This window comes from Acipenser ruthenus, chromosome 2 (genome assembly GCF_902713425.1).
Source record: "Acipenser ruthenus chromosome 2, fAciRut3.2 maternal haplotype, whole genome shotgun sequence".
Lineage (NCBI taxonomy): Eukaryota > Metazoa > Chordata > Actinopteri > Acipenseriformes > Acipenseridae > Acipenser > Acipenser ruthenus.
In genome coordinates this window covers 12,311,359-12,339,310 of record NC_081190.1, presented here as the reverse complement: position 1 = coordinate 12,339,310, position 27,952 = coordinate 12,311,359, and the positions used below count along the sequence as shown (strand labels likewise).

The window sequence follows — 27,952 nt, the reverse complement described above, 5'->3', positions numbered from 1 at the left end:
AGATCTTCAAAGCCTCAATCATCAATACCAATATAAAACTTGTAAGTGAAAGAGACTGTGATTTACAAAGGCACCCCATATTCAGAGATCCAGAATAGCCATCGATCGCTACAGACACAGATTTAAAGGCAGGCAATTTAGTTTTAAAACTACACATAGTCTTTAGTTAACTCCCAGGCATCCTTTATTGTGTTAAGAAAAGCTGGTATTAAAACAAAGACACAGTTCAATGCTCAAATATAAAATAAATACAGAGAAAATGAAGCAAGAAATCATACAACAAAATAAACAACAAGGAAATGTAACAGAGATTATATCGTCTACATCAAGACATCATCCTGCACTCCCCTCAGTCAGATTCATCTGGAGTGGAAATACACCGGCATGCTGTGATGGTTAGTGTGTGTGAGGGGGGGGGGGGGGGGAGGGTTGGGATGACCTGCATAGTGTGTATGTGTGCGTGTGTGTGTACATGTGTGTGTGATAGAGGTAGAGGGTGTGAGATAGGTTGAACCTTTTCCATTTACCCCAGTATGGGGTGTGTGTGTAGGAGTGGGACAGCCTGCATGGTGTGTGTAAGCGAGAGAGGTTAGGGACAGCTTGGCTCTCCTCCATCTACCCCAGTATAATATGTGTGTGTGTGAGAGATAGACAGAGATATACCCCAGCAGGGTGTGTGTGTGTGTGTCTTTTCAAGGATTCCTAAAACATGGAGTCAACGAGGTGCCTTATAAAATACTGGGCATGGTTGGAACTCAGAGAGCCAGCGGGAATGCTCTGAATTCTGAAACTTTTTAGTAATCACAGTTCTAAACATGAAAAATAATAATTATAAAAAACATAGGTAGCATTTTGTTTTCTTCAAACACACATTTTGTGATATGATTTATTTCAGTACCATGTAGTAGATCAAAGTAAAGATATATTTTCTTTAAAAATAAAAGCTGAAATGTCTGTTAATTCAGTTATTCTCATAAATTATTCACACGCAATATCTTTGTATACCATTATATACTGTATATATACACATAAATAATCATTATATTTACATCCAAGTACACTTCTCTCTGTTTCCACTAGTAGTACATAGCAGCATATCTGAACACAAAGATAAGAAAGTCATTTTCTACAGTTTTAAGCACTTCAAATACAGACAGCATCTCAGTAAAGTCTTTATGAATGAACACTCCCTGTGCCTCTCGCTCCCCGTGTGTATTCCAATAATTCAGCTCCATGTATCTCAATGGCTGTGACTGGGGCGAGAGTCCGCCTACCATTGTCTTTAATAAGTAACGTCCCCAAATCCTGCGGCGCCACTAACCTTCACATAGGTTTTATTTATCAGAAATATGTTCTGCCCTCACCTCAATCCTCTGAGTTATTAGCAGGTCCATGGCAGTGGTGTTCTACCCGAGTCCTCAAGATCACCAACAGTCCAGGTTTCCTTTTCAACCACGAATCTCAATTTTAAGCCTGCCTTGTTTTCTGGTGCAGGTAAGACAGCCCTTACAGACAACGTCTGGAGTTACAACGACTACTCTAAAGGTGGGGGTGGGGTTTGACTGTTCACAGCTTCACCGCTCTTTCTTTTTTTGATCAATGTTTTTAATTTATTCATTTATTTCTTCTCTGCCCTGTGGTGAAAAAAGTTCAGTTAAATATAAAGAAATTGTGAAGAATGGTCTGAATTGTCCTGCGCTGTCAGTCAGAGTGACACTGGGAGCAAAACACTGGCTATGCTCAGAACTCCAGAGAGCCAATGAGGCGCCCTTTCACAACAGCGAGTGTCAGAGAGTGTCACAGAAATAACTGCCTTCATTCTGTCTGCGCTATTCCAGAATGAGAGCTCAACTGCTCTGCAGCTGTGACCAAGTCCAGATCTCTCACAGGGGAAAATGCAGAGGTGGGCTTCCGTTGGATTTAGAAATAATAACAGTCGTAAAGTCCTCAGCAGCAGGATCCAGGCTGCACAGAAGGAAGTGAAGTTACTGGTCACACAGCCAGACACACACACACACACTGCTGCCTCACACTCTTCAGATGTGCATGATACAATAACTGCAGCCAGACCAAGACAGCCCTGATCAACAGGTACACAGACCCTGATCAACAGCCCCACCCCCTGTTCTCTCTCCTGATTCACTCATGCTGGATTAAGGCCTGGGTAAGTGTCAGAGAAGGGACTTTAAAATGATTTTTTTTTTTTCTTAAACCAGCAGTTATGAGCCCTGGGTTGGAAAGTTGGAGTTGACTGGAGCTTCCATTCCCATCCAGCCAGGATACAGAACGACGAAGTCTGCATCAGAACAGACTACTCCCTCCGTCCGATTGGCAGCAAACAGGGCGAAAGGAAGTGGGCATGAGCAGCTGATTGGTTAGTTTGCTGCCACACTTTAAAAAGAGCTACATAAATATGTGGCTATTTTATGAATTATTTTATTCTATTATTCTTAAAGAATGTGGGACCCAGGCAAGAGGTCCAGAGACACAGCTCTTTGGACGCTCACAGGACACAAGTGCAGAGGACTGGAGAGAGACCACTGTCTAACCACTGCACTGGGACTGCAGTCACAACTACAATTGGCCTGTGGAAACAGGGCTGTCCTGGGTGATTAGAAAGAATGCAGTATTTCTGGCAGCAGAATACCCTCTATTAGCTATAGCTCGACTTTATTATCTTACTGTAATGTATCAGCATGGTTGGCAGCCTGGAAAGTCTGACTTCCGTAGAGGTACCAGAAAATGTTATTTAATTCAATACACCAGCAGCACTGTCAATGTGAAAAGATAAGCTTGTTTAGCACCAGCAATGCTGGCAATCTGCTGGACACACATGCTTGGCTGTGCGAAGATCCAGTCCACAGGAGCTCTTCAGTCCTAGTCAGAAGTGTTTCAGGGTGTGCGTGTGAGTGTGTGTGTGTGTGTGTGTGTGTGTGTGCGTGTTTGTGTGTGAGTCAAACAGTTCGTCATTCAGAGTGTATGTCAGTGTAAGTCCTTGTGTGTGTCCTTGTGTCAGTGTGTCTGTGTCAGTGTAGTCGATGTGTGTGTCAGTGTCAGTCAGTGTGTGTGTGTGTGTGTGTGTGTGTGTGTGTGTGTGTGTCAGTGTCAGTCGTGTTTGTGTCAGTCAGTGTGTGCGTGTGTGTATGTGTCAGTGCCAGTTGGTATGTCAGTGTGTGTCAGTTGTGTTTGTGTCAGTCATTGTGTGCGTGTGTGTGTGTCAGTCAGCGTGTCAGTCAATGTGTGTGTGTGTGTGTGTGCGTGTCAGTGTCAGTCGGTGTGTCAGTCAGCTATATTTCGGTTGACTCGATCCTCTCGAGGCGGGATGGGCCACCCCAGGGTGGAGTCTTTAGCCTCTTGTCCACTCCAGGAGTGTGTGAAGGAGCAGGGGCAGGATTAGGGTTAGGTATAGGGGCAGGGTTAGGAGCAGGGTTAAGGGCAGGGTTTGGGGCGTTGGCAGACGGGGGCAGTTTGGGGCCAAGCTCGTCCACATGCTGTTCCAGAGCCTGGTTCTTCTGGTACATCTCCACGTAGTTGAGCTGCAGCTGGGCCTGGTACTTGAGCACCTTGTCCTTCTCTCCCTGCCACGTGTGCCTCTCCTCTGCAAAGCTGATGGCCTGCCTCTCCCGCTGCTGCCTCTCCAGCCTCAGCTCTGCCTGCAGCGTCTCTAGCTGCCTCCGGAGCACGTCGGCCTCTGCCTCCGCCTGCCTCTGTGCCTTCACCTCGTCGCTCTGGCAGCTCTGCAGCAGCTGGTCAGACTGGCACTGAGGGGGCAGAGCCGGGGGGGTGTGAGGAGCTCCACCGCCCCCTCCCAGCCCCGCCAGAGCCTGCTTCAACCCCAGAACCTCCGCCTCAAACATTCCCAGCTTGTCTCGCAGCAGGGACACCTGCAACAGGACAGCAGGAGACAGCTCACAAAGAGGCAGAGGATGTGTGCATCATAATCATTATTCATTGTGTACCTCAATTAGGTTTCCACACTGGATCTTACATATATTCATGTGTATTTCGCAATGTGAGTAATTAGCCTGCACTCAAAGGGGTGGTCATCATTACTGGACGCTTTACTAATCCACTGCACACGAGCAATGCAATATCATCATCACACTAACATCAGGTAAACTGCTAGCAGAGCAGAGGTGGACCATAGAAGCCCTGTGCCTGGATCCTGACCCCTAGTGTTCAGCTGTTCAGCCCCCTGATGTTCAGCCTCCAGGTGCTGGTGACATTACCTCAGTCAGTGTTCTCTGCAGCTCCCCCTCACACCACTCCAGAGCGAGCTGGTCACATTACCTCAGCTAGTGTTCTCTGCAGCTCCCCCTCACACCACTCCAGAGCGAGCTGGTCACATTACCTCAGCTAGTGTTCTCTGCAGCTCCCCCTCACACCACTCCAGAGCGAGCTGGTCACATTACCTCAGTCAGTGTTCTCTGCAGCTCCCCCTCACACCACTCCAGAGTGAGCTGGTCACATAACCTCAGCAAGTGTTCTCTGCAGCTCCCCCTCACACCACTCCAGAGCGAGCTGGTCACATTACCTCAGCTAGTGTTCTCTGCAGCTCCCCCTCACACCGCTCCAGAGCGAGGCTCTTGCTGCTGTAAGAATCCTTTAGACCCAGAATGGTCGCCTCGTACTCCCGCAGCTGAGCCTTCAACTCCTTCTGCTGCCCGCGCAGAGACACTATCTCACCCAGCTTCTGAGTCACCTCTGCCTGGGAGTCTCGGAGCTGCTGCTTGAGAAGAGAGATCTCTCCAGCCTTCTGACACACCTGAGAGAGAGGGAGAGTGTCAGAGAGGAGAGAGGAGAGAGGGGGGAGAGTACAACAACATGCACATTTTATGACATGCAATACCTGAATAATAAAGCTGATTTGAAACTGAAAATGGCGAGAGAGAGGGGGGGGGGGGGGGGTTGAGAGATGGAGAGAGAGTGCATGAGGCAGAGTAAGAGAGAGAGCCAGGGAGAGCAGGAGACATTTGGAAGTGTGTATCATTTTCACATTGGTACAGTATATCCGCAATCATAAAACAGAAAAGCTGATTGGTTGCCTAGCTGCTTTTTAAATTACTGGAGTTCTATGCCCGGAAAATGAATAGCTGCTTAAAAAGAAATAATACACTTTTTGTCTATGTTTTAAAAGAAGAAAGATAAAATCCAATTTTTCCAGTCACACGATGTAAAAAAACTATAAAACATGCAAAATGGGATTAACTGTGACCATGCTCAATTCAAACACACTCACAGAGAGCAGCACACGCCTGCATTCAGCATTTCATTTAACAGTGTTAGCAGCTGCTCCTTTCCAAGGATGCTCTAACTGCATTTACAAGGAAGGGAGGGTTACAGGGTGGGGACAGCGTATCACTGTGGGGCAGAATCTCCCCTGTCTGTAAGATTGAATTTGAGATAATTCCCATTCTGTACGGCCCCTTTGATTCCCTTTTCTCACATCTCGATTTACACTAACAGCACACTTGAAAATTCAGCTGTATATGACTGTGATATCATTAATGTTAGAAATCAGTACTCTTGGTTATTCCCCATAACTCCTCCCCCACCCAGCATCTTGGTTCATCACTCGCCAACTTTACTTCACCAAGATAACCACTGGGCATGTGCAAAGCAATAATACCTTGTCTGGGCAGATGAGCCAATTAAAATACTCACATGCCATCCTCTAATGACTCCTCTATTCAGCGAGGAGTAGCGAGTTTAAACTGTATTTAAAATAGACCTACTCTTTCTTGCAGTCCATCCTCTTAGTGGCTTACACCTGCCACCCCCACCCACCCATCCCTCTCCATGGTTCACCCCAGTCCCCCCCTCCTCACCTCCCACTTGGTCTCTTCCAGCTGGGGCAGCATATCTGCCTGCTCTTTCTTGTAGTCTAGGCACTTCCTCTCGAGCTCCTCTCTCTGTGCCAGCAGCGTTGCGAGTTCGTCCTGCAGGCGGCGCTTGTCCTGCTGTAGCCTGGCGCTCTGCAGCTGCACTGCTTGCTGGGCGCGCTGGGTCTTGCGCGACACCTGCTGCAGCTTGTTAGCGTAGTTCTGCCGCAACTCCTCCATCTCGCGCTCCCAGATCCGCTGCTTCTCCTCAAACACCTGCACGATCGCAGCCTCGCTCTGGTCCAGGTTACGACGCATGTGCAGCACCTGCAATACAGCCATGCACAGTGACAGGGGGCTGGGCTGCACAGTGCACTGGTATTACAGTACAGGGGAACAGACTTCATAGTGCACTGGTATTACAGTACAGGGGGCTGCACAGTGCACTGGTATTACAGTACAGGGGCTGCACAGTGCACTGGTGTTACAGTACAGGGGCTGCACAGTGCACTGGTATTACAGTACAGGGGCTGCACAGTGCACTGGTGTTACAGTACAGGGGCTGCACAGTGCACTGGTATTACAGTACAGGGGCTGCACAGTGCACTGGTATTACAGTACAGGGGCTGCACAGTGCACTGGTATTACAGTACAGGGGGATGCACTCTATGCAGATATTACAATATAAGGGAGGAGTTGGATCCGCACTGACCTCCTGCTCTTTCTCCCACAGGCGGTCCTCCAGGTCTTGGATGATGTCGTCGCTGGAGGGGGAGTGCTTGAAGGGCAGCGCCTCGCTCAGGTGGCTGAGCTTGTTGAAGGAGGAGCTGCTCTTCCCCGATGAGGAGCGGCCGCTGTCCGAGGCGGAGAGGCCGTTGTTGTAGCTACTGATGCCCCCTCCTTTCTCGTAGCCGCCCGTGGTGCCCAGCCGATTGATGTGGCTTGTGGAGGCACTGAGCAGACCCAGGTGGTGTGGCTGAGTGTACCCACTGCCGGAACCTGAATAGGTGGGCAGACTGGTCAGGGAGTTCCTGCCTGAGTCTGACAGCCCCATCCCTTTCCTGCCCACCCCAGGCCTCTCCCTCCCTCCCCCCGTGCCTTGGCTCTCTATGTGCCCGCCTGTGCCAATGCTGTTACTGCCCACCGGCCCCTTGCGGCCCTCCCCACTGGACCCATTGCTCTGTGGAGGGCACACAAGGTTCTGCATGGAATGGAAGCTTTTGGGCACCACTGGCTTGAAGGCAGAGGGCCTGACGAGTGTCTCGTTAGTCTGAAAACAAGAAACAAATTATACAAATACTGTAAATGAATGAGCTGTGCTGTGCTGCAACACTATAAACAAGTTTTACTGTGATGAAAGAGTGCTAAACTGTAGAATTAATCTATAGTGAAGGCATGGTCAAAGCAAGGGTAGAGTCATAAAACCATGTTAATGCATGTTCAATTACAACAGTAATGCACAAACTTAAATCTGATCTGAACATGAATAACCACCTACAAATCCAAGATCTTTCTACAGTACAATGATAAACATGCAGAAGAAAGAAAGACGGAACTGAACAGCCACTCAAAGCTTTGATGCAATAGCTTTTGAAGGGAAAGCGGAATGTGGCAGACAGACAGAGATGGACTGTACTCTACCTGCTCTAGTTTCCCAGAGACGGGCAGTATCTTGGGTGGGTGCTCCAGTTTGCTGTTGCCGGTGGTGTTGTTCGCAGAAATGGGGGGCGGTTGCTGGCTGAGGTCGGTGCTGGGGGGATCCCGGTACTGTAGGGGAGGCAGGTTGCCGGTGCTGCTGTTTCGCTCGTTGTTGGTTGTAATATTTCCACACAGATCCACTTTAACCCTTCGCTCTCCGCTGCGTCGCTGCTCGCTGTTGATGTAAAGCGAATTGGAGACCAGCATCTTCTCTGAGCTGTAGGTCCTCTCCTCCCCAGAGTAGCACCGCTGGAACTCCCGTGTCGAGAAGCCGTTACTGCGCACACCCCCGCTGCTCTGCTGGGTCCTAGTGCCCACGCTTTTCATGGCAAACTCTTGCTGGCCTGCCACTCCGCTGCCAACACTACCCATGCTGCACTGCGACCGAAAGCGCTCCTGGCTTTGGAAGTCACTCGGTGCTGACAGGGCGCCCAGCTTCGCCATGGCAACAACTGGGGATCAAAGGCCAGGCACCGGGCGGAGACACTGCAGGGTAATAATGAGACACAAGGCGTTGTTGTCAAATCCCCTTCTATGCCCTCTCCATCACAGCCCACAGCAATTTCAAATTGCCAAATACATTTCACACTGGTAGTTTAATCACCACTCAATTTGTGACTAGACCACACTGTCTTCCAGTCCCTCAATTCTTATCACTAGAGCACACTGCCTTTCTCCCTCCTAGTCCCTCAGCTCTAACCACTACACCACACTGTTTCCCAGTCCCTCAGCTTTAACCACTAAACCACAATCCCTCTCAGTCCCTCAGCTCAACTATAAGATGATCTCAGTTCACTGCTCTTTGAGCAGAGTAATGTCAGTGATTTGCATACAGTAAAATGCTGTGAAGAAGCAGAGATCCTGCTGAACTGGGTGTTGGAGATTAGCATTACAGAGTCAGCAGACACATGGATGTATTGTTCTCTCAATGAGATGAACCTGACAGCTACTGTATAGACAGCACACTTAATAGACAGCACACTTAAGTCTAACCCATTACTATAGTGGCAAGTTCATTATTTTGCTCTCCAGCACAGTCATTACCCTGCACCTTAATAATAATGAGCACTAGTCTAAACACTCCATTCTCAGATCTCCAGTGCTGTCATTGCCATTCATACATGTACTACAGTTCGAAAGAAAATAAACTATAAAATGCACGTGTCATGATTAACGCATACCCAAGAACACTCCACAAACGCTCCTGTGTGTTATTAGACCGTCCTCACTCATGTAAATAACTCACTTGAATAATTTGTAAGCAGGTATTCAAGTCAATGTCTGCATTTGTTTGTTGTTTCTTTATTAAATGTGTTTATTTAAAACATATGTAAAAAGAGAGGTACGTTGAGGAGCAACGCTTTGTTTAAAGCATTTCTGGTCATTGGTAGCCATGAAAATGTAAAGATATAAAACAGACACATGATAGAGTCACTAATAACCCCGCAGACGAGGGGTAGACACAAAATGATCAGTAATATATAGCAACACTACTATTAGAAACACCTGCAACATGCACTACATACATTTGTAAATGTGTCTGTCCCTGACAGGACTGATTCACTACCCTGCCGGAAGCATATTGTAAGAAGCACTTCAGTACCCCCCCTGCTTCAGGAATTGACTGTATCCCAGACTTCTTTAAAACACAGAAACGAGCGACAGCTGTACAAGCCCTTCTGCGGAGGGTAGATGCAGAGTGATGGCCTGCTTCACACGACATGACAAGAGAGGCTGCTCTATACTGAAAAACAAACTGGCTTTAAACAATAACAGTATAGTAGGGGTTGGACAGGCCCCTCCCTCCTGCCTAGGGAAGTTTCTTCTCATGCACAACAGCTACTGACAGAATCCTGCGTCAGTGGACCCACTCTCGAGCGAGATCAGTTATGGGAACAACTATCAAAAGGTGCTGTACTGTATAATAGTGACTGTCCGCTTGCTCTTGTCTAGTGAGGTGACAGAACTGCTCAGTTACCACACTGACTCCTAGCAGCTACTTGCCCACTGCCTTTGCGTAAGACGGTTACTCTTCACAATTACTAGGAAGACAGACTAATGCAATATGACAGTGTTAATATTACCAATATACAAGCACAATGATACAACTGAAGTCTAACATTCGTATCTAGGGGAGTCCATTCCTCATGTTACAGTGTTGTCTATTCTCCAAAAGTTTTAAAAAATAAGATACTACATTTTAATGTTGTATATATTTTAAAAATATTTCTTTGAGCCAATACACACATATATTTTTTTATATTTAAGCCAATACACAGTAACAAAAAGCGAGTTCATTAAACAGAAGGATGCAACGCAAACACTAAGAAACAGCAGCAAGCAGAGAAGCAATAGAGCAGGAGTGAGTGGGGCGTGAAGAGAGAGGCAGTCAGCTGGAGAGCTGGAGGGGGGTTACCTGTGCAGGTGAGACAGGCAGGTGCTGGCTTCAAGTCTTCATCACTCGTAGCTCTGAGACTCCAGACAAACAAAATCACCTAAAGGAGGGAGAGAGTATCCCCTGAGCACTTCCTCTTCTCTCACTGTCAATGAAACAGACTCCGTCAGTGTGTCTTTCTGTTCTTGAAACAAGCTGGCAATCCAAGTACACTTAAAGACGTATGGACATACAGTCTGTGTACTGAGGATGTTTACAAAATGCAGCGCTGCCCCCTGGGCCTGTGTGAAACCAAGGGTGACTATCTGGGAGTGTGAAAGTTGAAATTAATACATAATAAGCAGGTTAATGTCAGTCTTTCTGTGTGTCCTGTGTCCGTCCGTCTGTCTGTCCCTCAGGTGTGCTCTGAACATCCGTGGCTGTCTCATAATCCTTCTCCAGGGTAGTCGTGTCAAAGTGCTTCTCAAGCTACAAACGTACAGACAGCAGATAAGCACAAACTGCACTTCCTCTCTCCGCGTCAGTTCTGAGGTTCAGAAATGTTGTGTATCGCGCCTGACTTCCTTGTTGTTTTGTCTCTGTAGGTACCTCTCAAGTTAACCCCACAGAAACTCCAGGCTTTGGTGTTGTCCAGCATGCGTGTTGTTGCTTTTGTTTGCTGTACCAGTGCTCAGTTTCCTCTGTTTGTATTTTCAGTTTCTTTGTTGCTTCAGCCTCAGGCAGTGTCTGAGATCAGATCAGTCTGCAAATTGCCTATCACAAAGACAAACACCACACCTGTTCAGGTAAGCTCTCAATGCTGTTCCAAGCTAAGCTGTAATGCTGTTTATGAGCCTTCTCTCTCCTCTCTCTTTCTGTTCACAAAGTTAAACAGATCACCCTGTCCTGTACTTTCCCCTGCAAGTTCGGTTCCGAAGTCCAGTCTGACTCTCTCTCTCTTTCTTTCTTCCTTTCTTTCTGCTCCCCCTATCTCTGTTACACAGTTCACCTGCAGATACGACAGCCCACAGTATAGTAACTAATCCCTGCTTGCAATCCGATTGGCTTGCTGTGCAGAACTATGCTCTCCATCTGACCCAGCCCTTATTAACCCTTCACGACCAGGAAGAGGATCACTGTACCATGCAGTAAAGCACATACAAAGGCTTTTCCAAGAGGGGTCTACAAGTATGTGCAGGGAGGGAGTAATGTGTCAAACAGTACATACGGTAGGAGTGCAAATGCAAATTAGGTCAAAGTGGTCTAGTGTTCAGACCTGAAGGGCAGGGAGGGAGGCTGTGTGGTCTAGTGGTTAGAGCTGAGGGACTGGGAGAACAGTCACCATAGAAGGGTTAAAAGTGAAAGTCTATTTCACACTTTTTTATTAACTCTTGCGGTAATAGACAAACCGTGTCTTGACAACACAGTGTTTAAACACCAGAAACTGATGACACGCTGACACCTCAAGACACAGTCTCCTTTTTAACTAATCTAAAGAAAATATGTACATATCTGAAGAAGGGGCGGGAGCAGAGGGGGGCTGTTAATGGAACAGCAGATCCCTCCACCACCCCTTACTCACCAGCATACATGATAACATTAGCTACTCAGGACTGGTCTAAAAACTGTTCCGGAGAGAAATTGGACAAATTCCATTCCTAAAGAGAAAGAGGGAGCCTTGCTGTGTCACAGGAGCAGCGTGTGCATGTGTGAGGCGTGTGGGCTGCATGGAGGCTCCTCTCAATGGATCACATTCTGAGAACCGTAATTAGGGGGTTGGGCCCAGTACAGCGAGCAATGTATAAATATTATCTTTGAGACAGCGTGTAACTCTCAATTACTCGATTAAGGGAAGAAAACAGGGATTTTAATTAGAGAGATGGTAACTGGGTGGAAAGGATACATGCTTCCCCACAAAACCCAGAACTGCACAGATTTATAGGATACCTCACTAGTTTTCCTGCTGTGAAATTACTGGCAAATAATTGTTCTTTTATTTCCTTTTCCAAACACACATTACACTGCTCTTACCCAGTAAAGATACCTGAACCATGTCTTTGCTGTGCTTAATAAGCCTGCTCTTTAGCACTAACAAGGGTAGGAATAGATACGCTGTACTTACATTTTAATCTAAAGCACAAGCATATTAAACGTCTGCTTTGCTACATTAAATTTTGACTCACTGTATCACTGTATAGCAATGGCACTTAGATAGAATTGAAATGTATTACAGTTTTAACCACATCCCTGATTGAATTCGTTTTTTTTAATGCAGTATATTAGCTGCTATTAGTTTTGTTGTGTTGCACAAGTTTTATGAAAAAAGTGCACAATTCGTACAAAAAAGAAATAAAACCAAGCCAATTCTGAGACCAATACAATCTTCTTGAGCCCGATGCAGTTTTGGTATAGAAACAATATCACAGCTTTACCGGTTCCTAACAGTATCTTTGTTGTTACACATTAACCTGGACCCTGTCATGTTGCTGGCTGGTAATAACAAGTCCATGGTGCTAACAAAACAACTCTAATAAACCCTATCTAATATATATTGCTATAATTTTGTTAGTCTCAGATTTTCCTATGTGAAAAACGCACGCATTATGATAAAGGAGAATTTTTTTTTTTTTGTATTTGTTTCAATGTGATATATTTAATGAATGCTCTGTGCAGATACCTCAATGCTGTGCTTCCGGCCAACTTCCTAAAGTCGCGTGAAGGAATTAAGTCTATTCAAAACAGTTATAGGAAAAGCTGTGATTGGTACTCAAATGCATACCAATGTGTCCAGCTTATGGGAGTTTGAGTTCTTTTAAACAAAATTAATTGCAAACTTTTAGAATGTTTAGATTTTTTAAAATAAATTAATTCTGGAGAAATATATATATTTAAAAAAAAGCCCTCAGGAAGAGTCATTGTCTAAAAAGGCAATGAGTTCAGACCTGTTTTTTTCTACAGGTATTCAATGGCTATGCTGCTGTACAATGTGTATCATTGGTTTTGTACAGTACAGCTGCTCATGGTTCATTGTATTATGGTATCTCAAGGCTGGTTCAGCAGGTCAATTAACATTACGCACAAATGTGTTTTTGCTCTCATAACGAGACAGTAGACATGAAAGCTGCAATAGAAATGTAGTCTTGTTGTTGTTTCTGAGAACAAGAGACCAAGCATGTAGGGTATTTGCAATGGCACTCCAAACCTTTGTTGTTGTTGTTGTTGTTGTTTTTTAGATTAAAGCTTCTCATGAAAGTAACAATTCCTAGCCACTTCCTGCCAGGAAGAATCATAACATAAAACATTCCCTGAACATTCCCAAGTTCTGCCAGGCAGCAACAGCAAAGTGGCGATGGTGGTACTGGAGAGCGTGCAATTCACTTTATCAGGCAAGCTGCACTGAACAGGGCCCTGAGATTTCACTTCACATGGGACCCTCTCATTTCTAGGCCAATCTCTGCACCCTTCTCTCCCTGCTCAACCCCAGAAATCCTCTCCTAAACCAGCCCCACATGCGCTGGCTGGGAGGACTGCTCTTCTAGTTCAATAAGCAGTGTGCTGGTTCATACCAGGGAACAGTTTAATGATTAACAGACTCTTAAGTGCCCTGATATGACTGACTGTAGGAACCTCGGTAATCACTTTGATACGTTTTTATTAGAAGATATGGCTTTATTAGAGGATATGCACACGAGGGCTCTGCGAGTAACAAAAACAGCACAAGAGCGAGAGAAGCAGAACTAGCGAGGCAGGCTATGGAGTCCCAATACACTGCCTGCTAGTGTGGCTTTCATTTTTCACTGCATTGCCTTCAAGCTGGTTCCAGAAAAGCAGGTTCTGCAGCAAGCAACGCGGGGATGGAGATCCCATTCAACGTGTATTGTGCTTCTGAAAGAGTTACACTGTAGAGGCGCCGTGCCCAAGGGGCTTTGTTTCCTACACGCCATTTAAATTTGTAAAAATGAAAGTTGTTCAGAGAACTTCTAAAGAAGGACACCGGGATCCTGCTTCTCTTGTGTGTCTGTGGTTGTCCCAAGGGGCTTGTACACATTTAACTCACAATAACAGCGATCTAGACCCGTCTCTGGTTACAATGATAGACAGAAGAGTGTAAGGGAATGAGCCCGGCACAGGGGGCTAGCAAAATGTTCAGAGGAGACAAAAATTCTGGACTTTTAGATCAAGACAAAGTAAATCATCTGTATCAAACTCACTTTTTACAACACAGTGGAATTAAATGTTTAATCCTGCACACTGCATCAAGTACACCCTGCTTATTGAGAAGTGCCAATTCAAATATGCACCTCTGTTAGTGGCCGTACTGAGCTTGATAATATGCACAAGGAAACACAATACTGTCACATGACCACAAGGCAAAAAACAAAAGATATGCGATGTCTGTTCACTCTCACTCAACTACTGCACTTTATACGCTATGACCCAGAGTCGCAGGAAATCTCCTCCTTCATTTCCATGGCAATCAACATCATGCTAAGGGGGAATCCTCCTGTTATCTTCCACACCATATATTTTGATCACATAACTGGGAGAGCACATCTGAAATCAACCTCCACAATAAGGCATGGCAATAGCATGATCCATTTTCATTTTAGGTAACAGTAGGACTAGTGCAACTTCCATATAACATGCACACACTACAACATGCACACAAACAGACCAGCTGCACTGCAGCACCACTGCACTGGCAAGTGTGCACATCCCCCTTACATACAGGAAAACAACATAGCTCTAAAAGCACAAAGGACTTACAGGACTTAGTCTCACTATATTAAAGGGAACGTCTCATGGTGCTTTACAGTAAACAGTAAAGTCAGTAACTTTATCCATCTTCCATTTTGAAATGTTAAAGGGGTAATAATAGCCTTGGCTTCACAGCATTCTCACATGCCCATTTAGCTTGACACAATTCTATAAAGTTCACTTTCTGTGTTTCATGCTCCTTACTGTAGCAGTGCAATTGCTTGGAAGGTAATGGGGAGAGTAACTCCATCAAACCTGTGGTGTTGTGGCAAAGTGAAAAGGAGGGCTGGAAAGAAAAGATGAACAGAAAAACAGAAATATTGCACTTGGCACAATTACTTGTATTTAGGGAAAGGAAGGAGTGGCGTTTGCACAGCGACTGGGACAATGATCTCGGGCTGCAGTCCAGCTGGCAGAGAAGAGTCATCGCAGGTGAAAGAGGAAACATTGTTCACAGAGTTCTCAGTACTACTCACTGTCACAGAGCAGAGGAGGAGAGAGGGAGGGAGAGAGGGACGAAGAGAGTGAGAGTGAGAGAGGGAGAGGGAGAGAGAGTGAGAGCCATCACAGATGAAAGAGGAAGCATTGTTCACAGAGTTCTCAGTATTACTCACTGTCACAGAGCAGAGGAGGAGAGAGGGAGGGAGAGAGGGAGGGATATGCTGTGCAAAGCTGTAAGAGAGAAAAGGGCTACAGGTTTCCAGGTGCATGCTTGTACAATGAGCCCTTATTCATTAATTTACATGTCAATATGTTAATTCACTCTTAATGTGCCTTACACTCCTATCCACTGAGCTTCAATGATACTTTTAAACTCTCTGTCTTCTCAGAGTTTGCTGGTTTCCTCTGGTCCCACCCCACATCGCAGTGAAGGTACAGTCAGACACCTGGTTTGTGACAATTCTCATTGTTTTGTTCTGTCAGAAGCAGGCTGCCCCACCCTCGTGTATTCACTGTATCAGGGTATTTCCTGTACTTCCTTTGACTCAGGGGATCCAGTGTAAAGCATGACAGTTCTTATATTCTTATAAGTAGTCGTTTTACAAGATGCCCACAAAAACTCTGCCTCTATAAATCTTAGGCAGTCAAACTAAAACTAACTCCTTCCCATTGTTAACCTCCCTTGTATTCCGAAAAAAAAGCGTCTCTCTCAGTCTCAAAATAGCCAACAGATTTCTAGAAGGTTCTGAAAGGTGCTTGTGAACCTTCCCCTCTATCTCATTATCACTCCGCAGAAACATCCAGACAACAAATCAGACTGAGAGGCAATTAGAGGCTCTGGAACTCTCACTTCACACATCCAGACACTGGCTGTGAGAGAGAGAGAGAGGCAGAGCGAGGCAGGGAGAGAGCCTGAGCAAGCTGGAGAGAGAGAATGAATATATCCCAGATCCTCAGCCACATTCTCACTGCAGTGCTGAAATACTCATTACAATTGAGATGACTGAGAGATTATGTTTACAGGCTCTGGGTGGTTTTTGGTATTGTGTTCCAACATTCCACACTCTCATTTCTCCCTTCTTGAACGCCAACAGAAATGACCCAAGAAGTATTTTCACCAGCAGCTGTCACTGTTCACAGCTGCAAATATCCAGACAAAAAAGTGACTTCATTATCAATGGACTGGAAAAAGCTATTTCAACAAGTTTTCTCAGAGGTAGATAAGGTTATTTCTTTTGACACTCATGAGCCATAAGGTTGGTTCTTAAATCTTTCACTGGGTAGCATGAAGCAGATTTGCAGAATGATGTAGTCTGAAGTGCTCCCTCTTTAGGCCAGCTCTCACTTGTCTCTTCCCAATTGTGAAGAAATATTTACTGTTAAATGTTTCATAATAAAGCCACGAGACTTGCAAGTACAATTAAAGTCCCCTTTTATTTGTAGGTGGTGATCAGTAAGCATAAGACGATCTCAATGCAACTTCACACAAAGTCAGAGCGATCCAAATTTCTCAATACAACTCTGCAAATATGACAGTCAAGTAACAAGCACTCTGCAGTGTGACACTGTACTGCACCGCTCACTACTGCCACTCTCCTTTTCACAGACTCCCACAGCCTGATGTTAAGCCTGATATTGTATTGTTATTGTATTTCTTGCTCTTATTGTATTACTTGTATTGTAACGCTTGAAATGTTTTTGCTTACGATTGTAAGTCGCCCTGGTTAAGGGCGTCTGCTAAGAAATAAATAATAATAATAATAATAATAAGCCTTGTACTCTAACCGCTACTTGGGTGGAGATATGAAAATTAGCCTCATGTCAAATATCAACTCTTAAAGGGGTTGGCCATGCATTAGACAGTGGTTCATTACACAATGCAGTGGTTCAAAGTCTCTACCACTGTTTCTGAATATGGCAGTAAGTTTTAACCTTACTTGCTGTGACTTCAAGCAAGTATCCCAAGAGTCTGAGCTACATAGACACAGCAAGGCACAGGGAGGTTTGCCTCTCAACCCTGCATTAACCACCCAGCTGCCCTTTTACTTTGGCAATTTCCATGTCAAAAACTGCCCTTTTTGTCAGATTTTTGATTCTTAGCCCTCAAGTAAGCAATTTGGACAGTTTTCAAAACAATTTTTGCCTTCTTAAAAATACACACTTTGTTGTTTTTATGAAAAACTGAAATATATTATTTCAACTTAAAAAGGTGTTGAATGAAACACAGCTTATCTATACTGCAGCAGAGATGTGTAGTGGGCACTGCAACCACTCTGTGTGTTTGAACCAATTCTCAAATTCTTATGCTCCTATCACTTTTTATCAAAGGAATGTAAGCGCGATCTGTGATCAGAACTAAAGAGATTGCTATATACCGTTGCCATACTTTCTGTGGGTTTCTTTCCCAGTACACAGATACCACTGGGTTTCCTTTACTCTTTGAAGATCTCATGGAATTAAATCAAAAACGAGAAGGAAGTGTTTTAAATGTAGCCTGGGTCCCTGCACTGACTGCTTTAACTTGATTACAGCTCAGTGGATTCCTCCTGTATGAATACACTGCAAATAAAATAACCACACCCTGCTGAAAGTAAATCCCACACCGTGGTAGACTGGGGAACAGGGGACTCCTCCCAACAAGACAGTTCATATGATTCCTATCTCCCTCACATATATTTCTAGTGGTAACACAGATGAATTCCAGTGAAACAGCTGTTATTGGTAATTTATTGTGGATATTTTTAAACTGTGATATTCTGATATAATGCATCTGCTCTTGAATTTAAAATCATTCTCTTCAGGTCTTGCATCGGTGCACACCTACCCCACCAGCCCACCCAGTAGCTTGCAGCACGACTGTACATGTGCACACAAACACCATTACATCATCATCACCAGATCTGCACTGGGTTTCACCTTCTGCTAAACCTGCCAGCTGCACAGAGGGGGAGAGGCACACAAACAATGAGCTCTCAGGAGCTCTGAACCAGGTACTGCACACATTCCTCCTTGCCAACCACAAACTGCACTGGGTTTGCTTGACTGTTTGTTTGCAGTACTGCCTGGGTGATGTCTAATACTTTCCAAACACAGGTTTAGTATGAGCCTAGTCTAGTGTAGTGTAAGAGGCCAAGCCTTTTCACCCCACATAATATAAGATGCATGGAATAACCGTCGCATCACATCCAGGGGGGGGCAAGGTTAAAGTCGTGAATTAAAAAAAAAAAAAAAAAAAATCTATTCCTAACTGAAGTACATACTGTAACACGGGATACTATTATTTTTGTATTCGAGACAATATATATATAGCGTTATAGTAAACGCATCGTTTCTGATACTGACGTCTATATAGCTTCATTGTGTAAACATACACAGTCACATTGGCAAACATGTATCTCTAAATTAAAATGCCTTCGATAAACAGCTTAAAATGAAGAGATCAGATACACAATCAGCATATTTCATTACTGGCTCTCGCGCAATTGTTGTTTTGCAAATGACGAATACTGCTTTTAAAATCAACACCACGTCCGTGCTATTTTACCAGACAGCATTATCATGAGTAGTCGTTTTACTAGGACATTTTTGATCGTAAAGAATCGTGCATGCATATACTGCACCCGAGTCCTGTTTTATAATAAAGAACAATCGCGATGTTAACCATCATAATTAATCATTTTGCCCGCAGCATCCCCAGAGCAGCACTTACTGTTTGTAGAAGCACAAGTGGTACTGTGTGTGTGTATCTGCCGCAGCCGAGCCCCAGGATTTATCAGTCCTGTTCGGAGCAACTCTGCTTCTAGAATTACTTTCAGGGGATCCGGTTGGGTGTGTTGTTATTTGATTTTGGCTGCTTACTATTGATCGGCGTTAATGCTTACCAGCAGGATATTGTAAATACCGAGCGAGCGCGCATAATCATCACACAACACCATGACATCTTCACTAGCGAGCGATCAGCTGTGACACACGCCCACCTCCGCCCCGCCCCTCGCACGCCACCACAAGCAGCCGCCTTGAAACACAATCATATTCTTGAACAGGACTAAAGATTCAATCCTTCCTTATTCTAGAACAGAACTAACGATAAATTCCTTCCACATTCTAGAACAGGACAACATATACATGCCTTCCATATTCTAGAACAGAAGGCACTCTCTCAAAATTCTTGAACAAGCCTACAGACAGCCTTCAAAGGTCTAAGGCCTACAGAGAAAGCTCTCTCAGAACTCTAGAACATCTACACACATTCTAGAACAGGGCTACATGTATGAACTTTTCCAGTATGATGAAAGATCACAATACAGCGCTTTTTTATAGAGCATGTACAGAATATAAACCATACAACCCCCCCTCCCTCCATCTATACAGAATATAAACCATACAACCCCCCCTCCCTCCATCTATACAGAATATAAACCATACAACCCCCCCTCCCTCCATCTATACAGAATCTAAACCATACAACCCCCTCCCTCCATCTATACAGAATATAAACCATACAACCCCCCCTCCCTCCATCTATACAGAATATAAACCATACAACCCCCCCTCCATCTATACAGAATATAAACCATACAACCCCCCTCCCTCCATCTATACAGAATATAAACCATACAACCCCCCCTCCATCTATACAGAATATAAACCATACAACCCCCCTCCCTCCATCTATACAGAATATAAACCTTACAACCCCCCCTCCGTCTATACAGAATATAAACCATACAACCCCCCTCCCTCCATCTATACAGAATATAAACCATACAACCCCCCCTCCATCTATACAGAATATAAACCATACAACCCCCCTCCCTCCATCTATACAGAATATAAACCATACAACCCCCCTCCCTCCATCTATACAGAATATAAACCATACAACCCCCCTCCATCTATACAGAATATAAACCATACAACCCCCCTCCCTCCATCTATACAGAATATAAACCATACAACCCCCCCTCCCTCCATCTATACAGAATATAAACCATACAACCCCCCTCCCTCCATCTATACAGAATATAAACCATACAACCCCCCTCCCTCCATCTATACAGAATATAAACCATACAACCCCCCTCCCTCCATCTATACAGAATATAAACCATACAACCCCCCTCCCTCCATCTATACAGAATATAAACCATACAACCCCCCTCCATCTATACAGAATATAAACCATACAACCCCCCTCCCTCCATCTATACAGAATATAAACCATACAACCCCCCCTCCCTCCATCTATACAGAATATAAACCATACAACCCCCCTCCCTCCATCTATACAGAATATAAACCATACAACCCCCTCCCTCCATCTATACAGAATATAAACCATACAACCCCCCCTCCATCTATACAGAATATAAACCATACAACCCCCTCCCTCCATCTATACAGAATATAAACCATACAAACCCCCCTCCATCTATACAGAATATAAACCATACAACCCCCCTCCCTCCATCTATACAGAATATAAACCATACATCCCCCCTCCCTCCATCTATACAGAATATAAACCATACAACCCCCCCTCCATCTATACAGAATATAAACCATACAACCCCCCCTCCATCTATACAGAATATAAACCATACAACCCCCCCTCCCTCCATCTATACAGAATATAAACCATACAACCCCCTCCCTCCATCTATACAGAATATAAACCATACAACCCCCCTCCCTCCATCTATACAGAATATAAACCATACAACCCCCCCTCCATCTATACAGAATATAAACCATACAACCCCCTATCTATACAGAATATAAACCATACAACCCCCCCTCCCTCCATCTATACAGAATATAAACCATACAACCCCCCTCCATCTATACAGAATATAAACCATACAAACCCCCCTCCCTCCATCTATACAGAATATAAACCATACAACCCCATCCCTCCATCTATACAGAATATAAGCCATACAACCCCCCTCCATCTATACAGAATATAAACCATACAACCCCCCTCCATCTATACAGAATATAAACCATACAACCCCCCTCCCTCCATCTATACAGGATATAAACCATACAACCCCCTCCCTCCATCTATAATAAACAGAATCCCCCACCCTGTCTACTTTAACAGTGACAGTAGTCAGTAACACTGTTAACTGATCCCAGTACAGAGTGTCTCTACACTGTCTCTCAGGCTGTGATAAAGCACGTGTCTCTACACTGTCTCTCATGCTGTGATAAAGCATGTGTCTATACACCGTCTCTCATGCTGTGACAGGCACGTGTCTCTACACCGTCTCTCAGGCTGTGACAGGCACGTGTCTCTACACCGTCTCTCATGCTGTGACAGGCACGTGTCTCTACACCGTCTCTCAGGCTGTGACAGGCACGTGTCTCTACACCATCTCTCAGGCTGTGACAGGCACGTGTCTCTACACCGTCTCTCAGGCTGTGACAGGCACGTGTCTCTACACCGTCTCTCAGGCTGTGACAGGCACGTGTCTCTACACCGTCTCTCAGGCTGTGACAGACACGTGTCTCTACACCGTCTCTCAGGCTGTGACAGACACGTGTCTACACCGTCTCTCAGGCTGTGACAGACACGTGTCTCTACACCGTCTCTCAGGCTGTGACAGACACGTGTCTCTACACTGTCTCTCAGGCTGTGACAGACACGTGTCTCTACACCGTCTCTCAGGCTGTGACAGACACGTGTCTCTACACCGTCTCTCAGGCTGTGATAAAGCACGTGTCTCTACACCGTCTCTCAGGCTGTGATAAAGCACGTGTCTCTACACCGTCTCTCAGGCTGTGACAGACACGTGTCTCTACACCGTCTCTCATGCTGTGACAGGCACGTGTCTCTACACCGTCTCTCAGGCTGTGACAGGCACGTGTCTCTACACCGTCTCTCAGGCTGTGACAGGCACGTGTCTCTACACCGTCTCTCAGGCTGTGACAGGCACGTGTCTCTACACCGTCTCTCAGGCTGTGACAGACACGTGTCTCTACACCGTCTCTCAGGCTGTGACAGACACGTGTCTACACCGTCTCTCAGGCTGTGACAGACACGTGTCTCTACACCGTCTCTCAGGCTGTGACAGACACGTGTCTCTACACCGTCTCTCAGGCTGTGACAGACACGTGTCTCTACACCGTCTCTCAGGCTGTGACAGACACGTGTCTCTACACCGCTCTCAGGCTGTGACAGACACGTGTCTCTACACCGTCTCTCAGGCTGTGACAGACACGTGTCTCTACACCGTCTCTCAGGCTGTGACAGGCACGTGTCTCTACACCGTCTCTCAGGCTGTGACAGGCACGTGTCTCTACACCGTCTCTCAGGCTGTGACAGGCACGTGTCTCTACACCGTCTCTCAGGCTGCGATAAAGCACATGTCTCTACACCGTCTCTCAGGCTGTGATAAAGCACGTGTCTCTACACCGTCTCTCAGGCTGTGATAAAGCACGTGTCTCTACACCGTCTCTCAGGCTGTGACAGGCATGTGTCTCTATACCGTCTCTCATGCTGTGACAGGCACGTGTCTCTACACCGTCTCTCAGGCTGTGATAAAACACGTGTCTCTACACCGTCTCTCAGGCTGTGATAAAGCATGTGTCTATACACCGTCTCTCAGGCTGTGATAAAGCATGTGTCTACACCGTCTCTCAGGCTGTGATAAAGCATGTGTCTATACACCGTCTCTCAGGCTGTGATAAAGCATGTGTCTACACCGTCTCTCAGGCTGTGATAAAGCACGTGTCTCTACACCGTCTCTCAGGCTGTGATAAAGCATGTGTCTATACACCGTCTCTCAGGCTGTGATAAAGCATGTGTCTACACCGTCTCTCAGGCTGTGATAAAGCATGTGTCTACACCGTCTCTCAGGCTGTGATAAAGCACGTGTCTCTACACCGTCTCTCAGGCTGTGATAAAGCATGTGTCTATACACCGTCTCTCAGGCTGTGATAAAGCATGTGTCTACACCGTCTCTCAGGCTGTGATAAAGCACGTGTCTCTACACCGTCTCTCAGGCTGTGATAAAGCACGTGTCTCTACACCGTCTCTCAGGCTGTGATAAAGCACGTGTCTCTACACCGTCTCTCAGGCTGTGATAAAGCACGTGTCTCTACACCGTCTCTCAGGCTGTGATAAAGCATGTGTCTATACACCGTCTCTCAGGCTGTGATAAAGCACGTGTCTCTACACCGTCTCTCAGGCTGTGATAAAGCACGTGTCTCTACACCGTCTCTCAGGCTGTGATAAAGCACGTGTCTCTACACCGTCTCTCATGGTGTGACAGGCACGTGTCTCTACACCGTCTCTCAGGCTGTGACAGGCACACACATATTAGGCGGCTAGCTCTGCTGTCTGCTCTCCCTCTCCTAGCAGGATCATCAATTTTTATATCTCTCTCTCTCTCTCTCTCTCTCTCTCTCTCTCTCTCTCTCTCTCTCTCTCTCTCTCTCAATTCAATTCAATTCAATTCAAAGTGCTTTATTGGCATGACTTATTTTCCACAGTGTTGCCAAAGCAAATACATACATATTATGAACAGATGCATATATATACAAACAAGGAACAATGGTAACAAAATAATAATAAATAAAATAGAAGATAAATAATAATAATACAGAAATTGAAATATTAAAATAATAATATTGAAACTATTAAATTGTGCCATGTCACTGCGTGCCCCTCAGGTTGTGGCAGGTGGCTACATATTTGGCAGCCAGTGGAGCTGTGTGTCCCTCCCCTAGGAGGACAGCAAGTTTCTCTGAGTCTGCCATTTGTCTGAAAAGAGGATATTTTTCTTGTATTTTAATGAAGAATGATTCTCTGATATGGCTGTATTTTATACAGTGTAGGAGAAAGTGCATCTCAGTTTCCACCTCTCCTGTCTCGCAGTGACCACAGAGCCGATCTTCTCTGGGCAGCCAGGTCTGCCTGTGTCTGCCTGTCTCTATGGCCAGGCTGTGGTCACTGAGCCTGTACTTGGTCAGGATCTGTCTCTGCTTCGTATCTCTGACAGTGGAGAGATACTCTGCTAGGCTGTAGTTTCTTTTTAGGGCCCGATAGCAATCAAGTTTATTTTGGGATTTTATTTCTGTGTCCCAGTGTTCCAGATAGGAGTTTTTGGTTTGTTTTATAATTTGGTTTACTCTGATTGGGGGCTGGTAAGCAGTGCTGACCTGAAGCTGGTTGGAGTTAGTATTGAAGGGGGTCAGTGTGATGAGCTTCAAAGCCAGCTGGCATAGGGGACTCTTTTCAGGGCTGAGCTCTTGGGTCTGGAGGGCCTTGTACTGGAGTGAGTCAGGTTCACTTTTTTCAAGGTGCAACCAGAATTTGAGTGCTCTTTTCTTTATATTAATAAGAGCTGGATATCGGCCTAATTCTGCCCTGCATGCGTGGTTTGGTGTATTTCTTTGCACCTGCAGTGTATTCTTGTATAGTTCAGCATGCAGGGTCTCGATTGGGTGTTTGTCCCATTTAGTGTAGTCTTGTTGACTGAGTGGACTTCCATACCTCACTTCCATACAGCGCAATGGGCTGGATAACACTGTCAATTAATTTTAGCCAGATTTTGACAGGTATATTGATTTTATAGAATCTCCTTTTGATGGCATAAAAAGCTCTGAGTGCTTTTGCTTTTAGTGCATTCACTGCCAGGTTAAAACTGCCTGACGCACTGATGGTCAGACCCAGGTAAGTGTAGCTGGTGCTGTGCTCTAGGGTGGTGTTGCCGAGTGTAAAGTGATATCTGTTTCCCTGAGATCTGGCCTTTTTTTGAAAAATCATTATATTGGTCTTTTTGAGGTTTACTGCCAGGGCCCAGGACTGACAGTACTGCTCTAGCAGTGCCAGGCTCTGCTGCAGCCCCTGCTCTGTGCTCTCCCCCACACCCAACAAACCCTAACCCGAGGCCTCTCACACGTAGGCATGTCTGCTTCAGTACTCAGTATTTTATTTCTACACACACACACACACACACACACTCATATACTGCACTGTATGGTAACATTGTAAATTAGTAATTGCTCCTACATTATCCGAGAATGGCAGATAAATGGAGCTTGTCATAATTCTGGCATACTTTCCACTCTGCTTGTCAACTCAAGCATAGTTTGTCTTCACAGGAAGAAGGCATGGAACACACAGCTCTGTGCCTGCCTGATGAAAGAATATTCACCATGAAGAAAATGTTTTAAAAGAACTGCAGAGGACAGATGAGATCAGAACAGCATACTTAAACACATATACACACATAGCACAACACCCAAGCAAACAACTTGTTGTGCACATATAACAAACACTCCCTCACTCCCAGTGCAGACAGGGAGACTGCGCTGCTCCCTCACTCCCAGTGCATACAGGGAGACTGTGCTGCTCCCTCACTCCCAGTGCAGACAGGGACACTGTGCTGCTCCCTCACTCCCACTGCAGACAGGGAGACTGTGCTGCTCCCTCACTCCCAGTGCAGACAGGGAGACTGTGCTGCTCCCTCACTCCCAGTGCAGACAGGGACACTGTGCTGCTCCCTCACTCCCACTGCAGACAGGGAGACTGTGCTGCTCCCTCACTCCCAGTGCAGACAGGGACACTGTGCTGCTCCTTTCGCTCCCTCACTCCCAGTGCAGACAGGGACACTGTGCTGCTCCCTCACTCCCACTGCAGACAGGGAGACTGTGCTGCTCCCTCACTCCCAGTGCAGACAGGGAGACTGTGCTGCTCCCTCACTCCCAGTGCAGACAGGGAGACTGCGCTGCTCCCTCACTCCCAGTGCAGACAGGGACACTGTGCTGCTCCCTCACTCCCACTGCAGACAGGGAGACTGCGCTGCTCCCTCACTCCCAGTGCAGACAGGGAGACTGCGCTGCTCCCTCACTCCCAGTGCAGACAGGGACACTGCACTGCTCCCTCAGTCCCACTGCAGACAGGGACACTGTGCTGCTCCCTCACTCCCAGTGCAGACAGGGAGACTGCGCTGCTCCCTCACTCCCAGTGCAGACAGGGAGACTGCGCTGCTCCCTCACTCCCAGTGCAGACAGGGACACTGTGCTGCTCCTTCACTCCCAGTGCAGACAGGGAGACTGCGCTGCTCCCTCACTCCCAGTGCAGACAGGGACACTGTGCTGCTCCCTCACTCCCAGTGCAGACAGGGACACTGTGCTGCTCCCTCACTCCCAGTGCAGACAGGGAGACTGTGCTGCTCCCTCACTCCCAGTGCAGACAGGGGCACTGTGCTGCTCCCTCACTCCCAGTGCAGACAGGGACACTGTGCTGCTCCCTCACTCCCACTGCAGACAGGGACACTGTGCTCCTCTCAGTGTGTTTTATAGTTGGTGGATAAATACTCTCGCTATTTTTTTTTCTTTTAATAAACTGGTCCATCATTAAATTACCATTTCATTTTATTTTCCATCATGTAAGTAGCCAGTCAGGACACTTACATGCATCGTGAGATGAGTGTATTGTTACACCCCTAGTATTACATGATTTCCTATTCATTCTCAATGCCTTTGAAAGGCAAGGTATTGCTCATGTTACAGGCTTCTTCACACTGGAGGTGTTCATGCATTTCTTTCAGTGTGAGATTACTGAGGATCCCTCCAGTTGTAGACAAGCACTCGCAGTGAAGCACCCTCCCTCCCTACCTCACGCTCACACACATGCACACTGTACACAGAGCAGCAGAAAAAGAAGCAATGGCTGAATGTCAGCTGAAGGAGAGAAAGAAAAAAGAAATACTGTGCTTCACATTGCTAAGAAGTGTTGATCCCCATGTCTCTCCCTCTCCCCATCTCGCCATCATTCTCACTGTACCTCCCCTCCTTTTAAGTACCAAACAGAGTGATATAACTGTAGTGTACTCACCAAGCCTGTGTGGAGCCAGGCTGTACCTTCCTCCCGATGCAAGCACACAGACAATGTTTCTCTCTCCTCCTCTCCTTCTCTCCCCTCGGGAAGTGTCAGTGTGTCAAGCTGTGTTCCTGCTCACCCAGCCCTGTGGGGAATCTGACGCACACACAGCATAGCGCGGCAGCCCTGATTCTGCTGCTACGGAGAGAGACTACAGTGCTCACAACACTCTCTGCTAACTCTTACAGCGCTGTGGTTTGAGCTGAGAGACTGGGAGGCAGAGTGCTCTGGTGGTTAGAGCTGAGGGACTGGGAGGCAGGCAGTGTGGTCTAGTGGTTTGAGCTGAGGGACTGGGAGGCAGAGTGCTCTGGTGGTTAGAGCTGAGAGACTGGGAGGCAGGCAGTGTGGTCTAGTGGTTTGAGCTGAGAGACTGGGAGGCAGAGTGCTCTGGTGGTTAGAGCTGAATGTGTCAGTGGGCTTTCTGTCTGCAAGTTGCAATGTGTTTGTTTCTGTGTGTGTGTGTGTGGTAATGCATTGTGAGTAAATGTGACACAAATCAAAAGAAAATGCAAAGACTGAGACAGGTACCTGAGTATGAATCCAGTCTTTTTACACAGCCATGTAACACCCGCCTTCTATCTTTCTAGCAAGCAGTGAGATTACAGCAAGACACACACACACAGCCTTTAGCCCTCTCTCTCTCTCCATTCACAAATTCACTGGTGACATCAACAACATGTTCAAGGTTACTATAGCGACGGTTTTCATCGAATCAGAGCCCAGGTAGAGGTCAGCTGACTGAGCTCTATGCAGTCCCTGGCTCCAGTGAGAATCAAGGGAGAAACTGCTCAAGCTGCTCTGCTGATGAAGGTGTGTATCCTATATATAGAGGAGGCCATTTGAAAACTGCACGTCACATTGTGCAGCCATTGTTGACAGTTACTGCTATCAAAGTACAGAGACAATGGAAATATGCGTTAGAAGTTTCAGCAGGGCTGTTAATCAAAGGAATCCTAATGAGTG

The 27,952-nt window shown here is 46.1% G+C and overlaps 1 protein-coding gene across 5 annotated transcripts; it reads right to left on the bottom strand.

Annotated features, from left to right (window-relative positions):
• Nucleotides 1-149: 149 nt before the first annotated feature.
• On the bottom strand, nucleotides 150-27,236 carry LOC117403955 (leucine zipper putative tumor suppressor 3-like). 5 transcript variants are annotated; one of them, XM_058989590.1, is made up of 7 exons: nucleotides 18,803-19,050; nucleotides 9,937-10,668; nucleotides 7,464-8,006; nucleotides 6,535-7,092; nucleotides 5,829-6,149; nucleotides 4,535-4,765; nucleotides 150-3,884 (listed from the first exon to the last, which is right to left on the bottom strand). In XM_058989590.1, the coding sequence occupies exons 3-7, from the start codon at nucleotides 7,962-7,964 to the stop codon at nucleotides 3,288-3,290; spliced, it is 2,208 nt and encodes a 735-aa protein (XP_058845573.1). In that variant the 5' UTR covers nucleotides 7,965-8,006; nucleotides 9,937-10,668; nucleotides 18,803-19,050; the 3' UTR covers nucleotides 150-3,287. The 5 variants fall into 5 exon arrangements, with proteins under 5 accessions (XP_058845573.1, XP_058845583.1, XP_058845576.1 ...); XM_058989600.1 differs by having other exon boundaries at nucleotides 9,937-10,060; XM_058989593.1 differs by lacking the exons at nucleotides 9,937-10,668; nucleotides 18,803-19,050 and adding an exon at nucleotides 26,945-27,236.
• Between the last annotated feature and the right edge of the window lie 716 nt (nucleotides 27,237-27,952).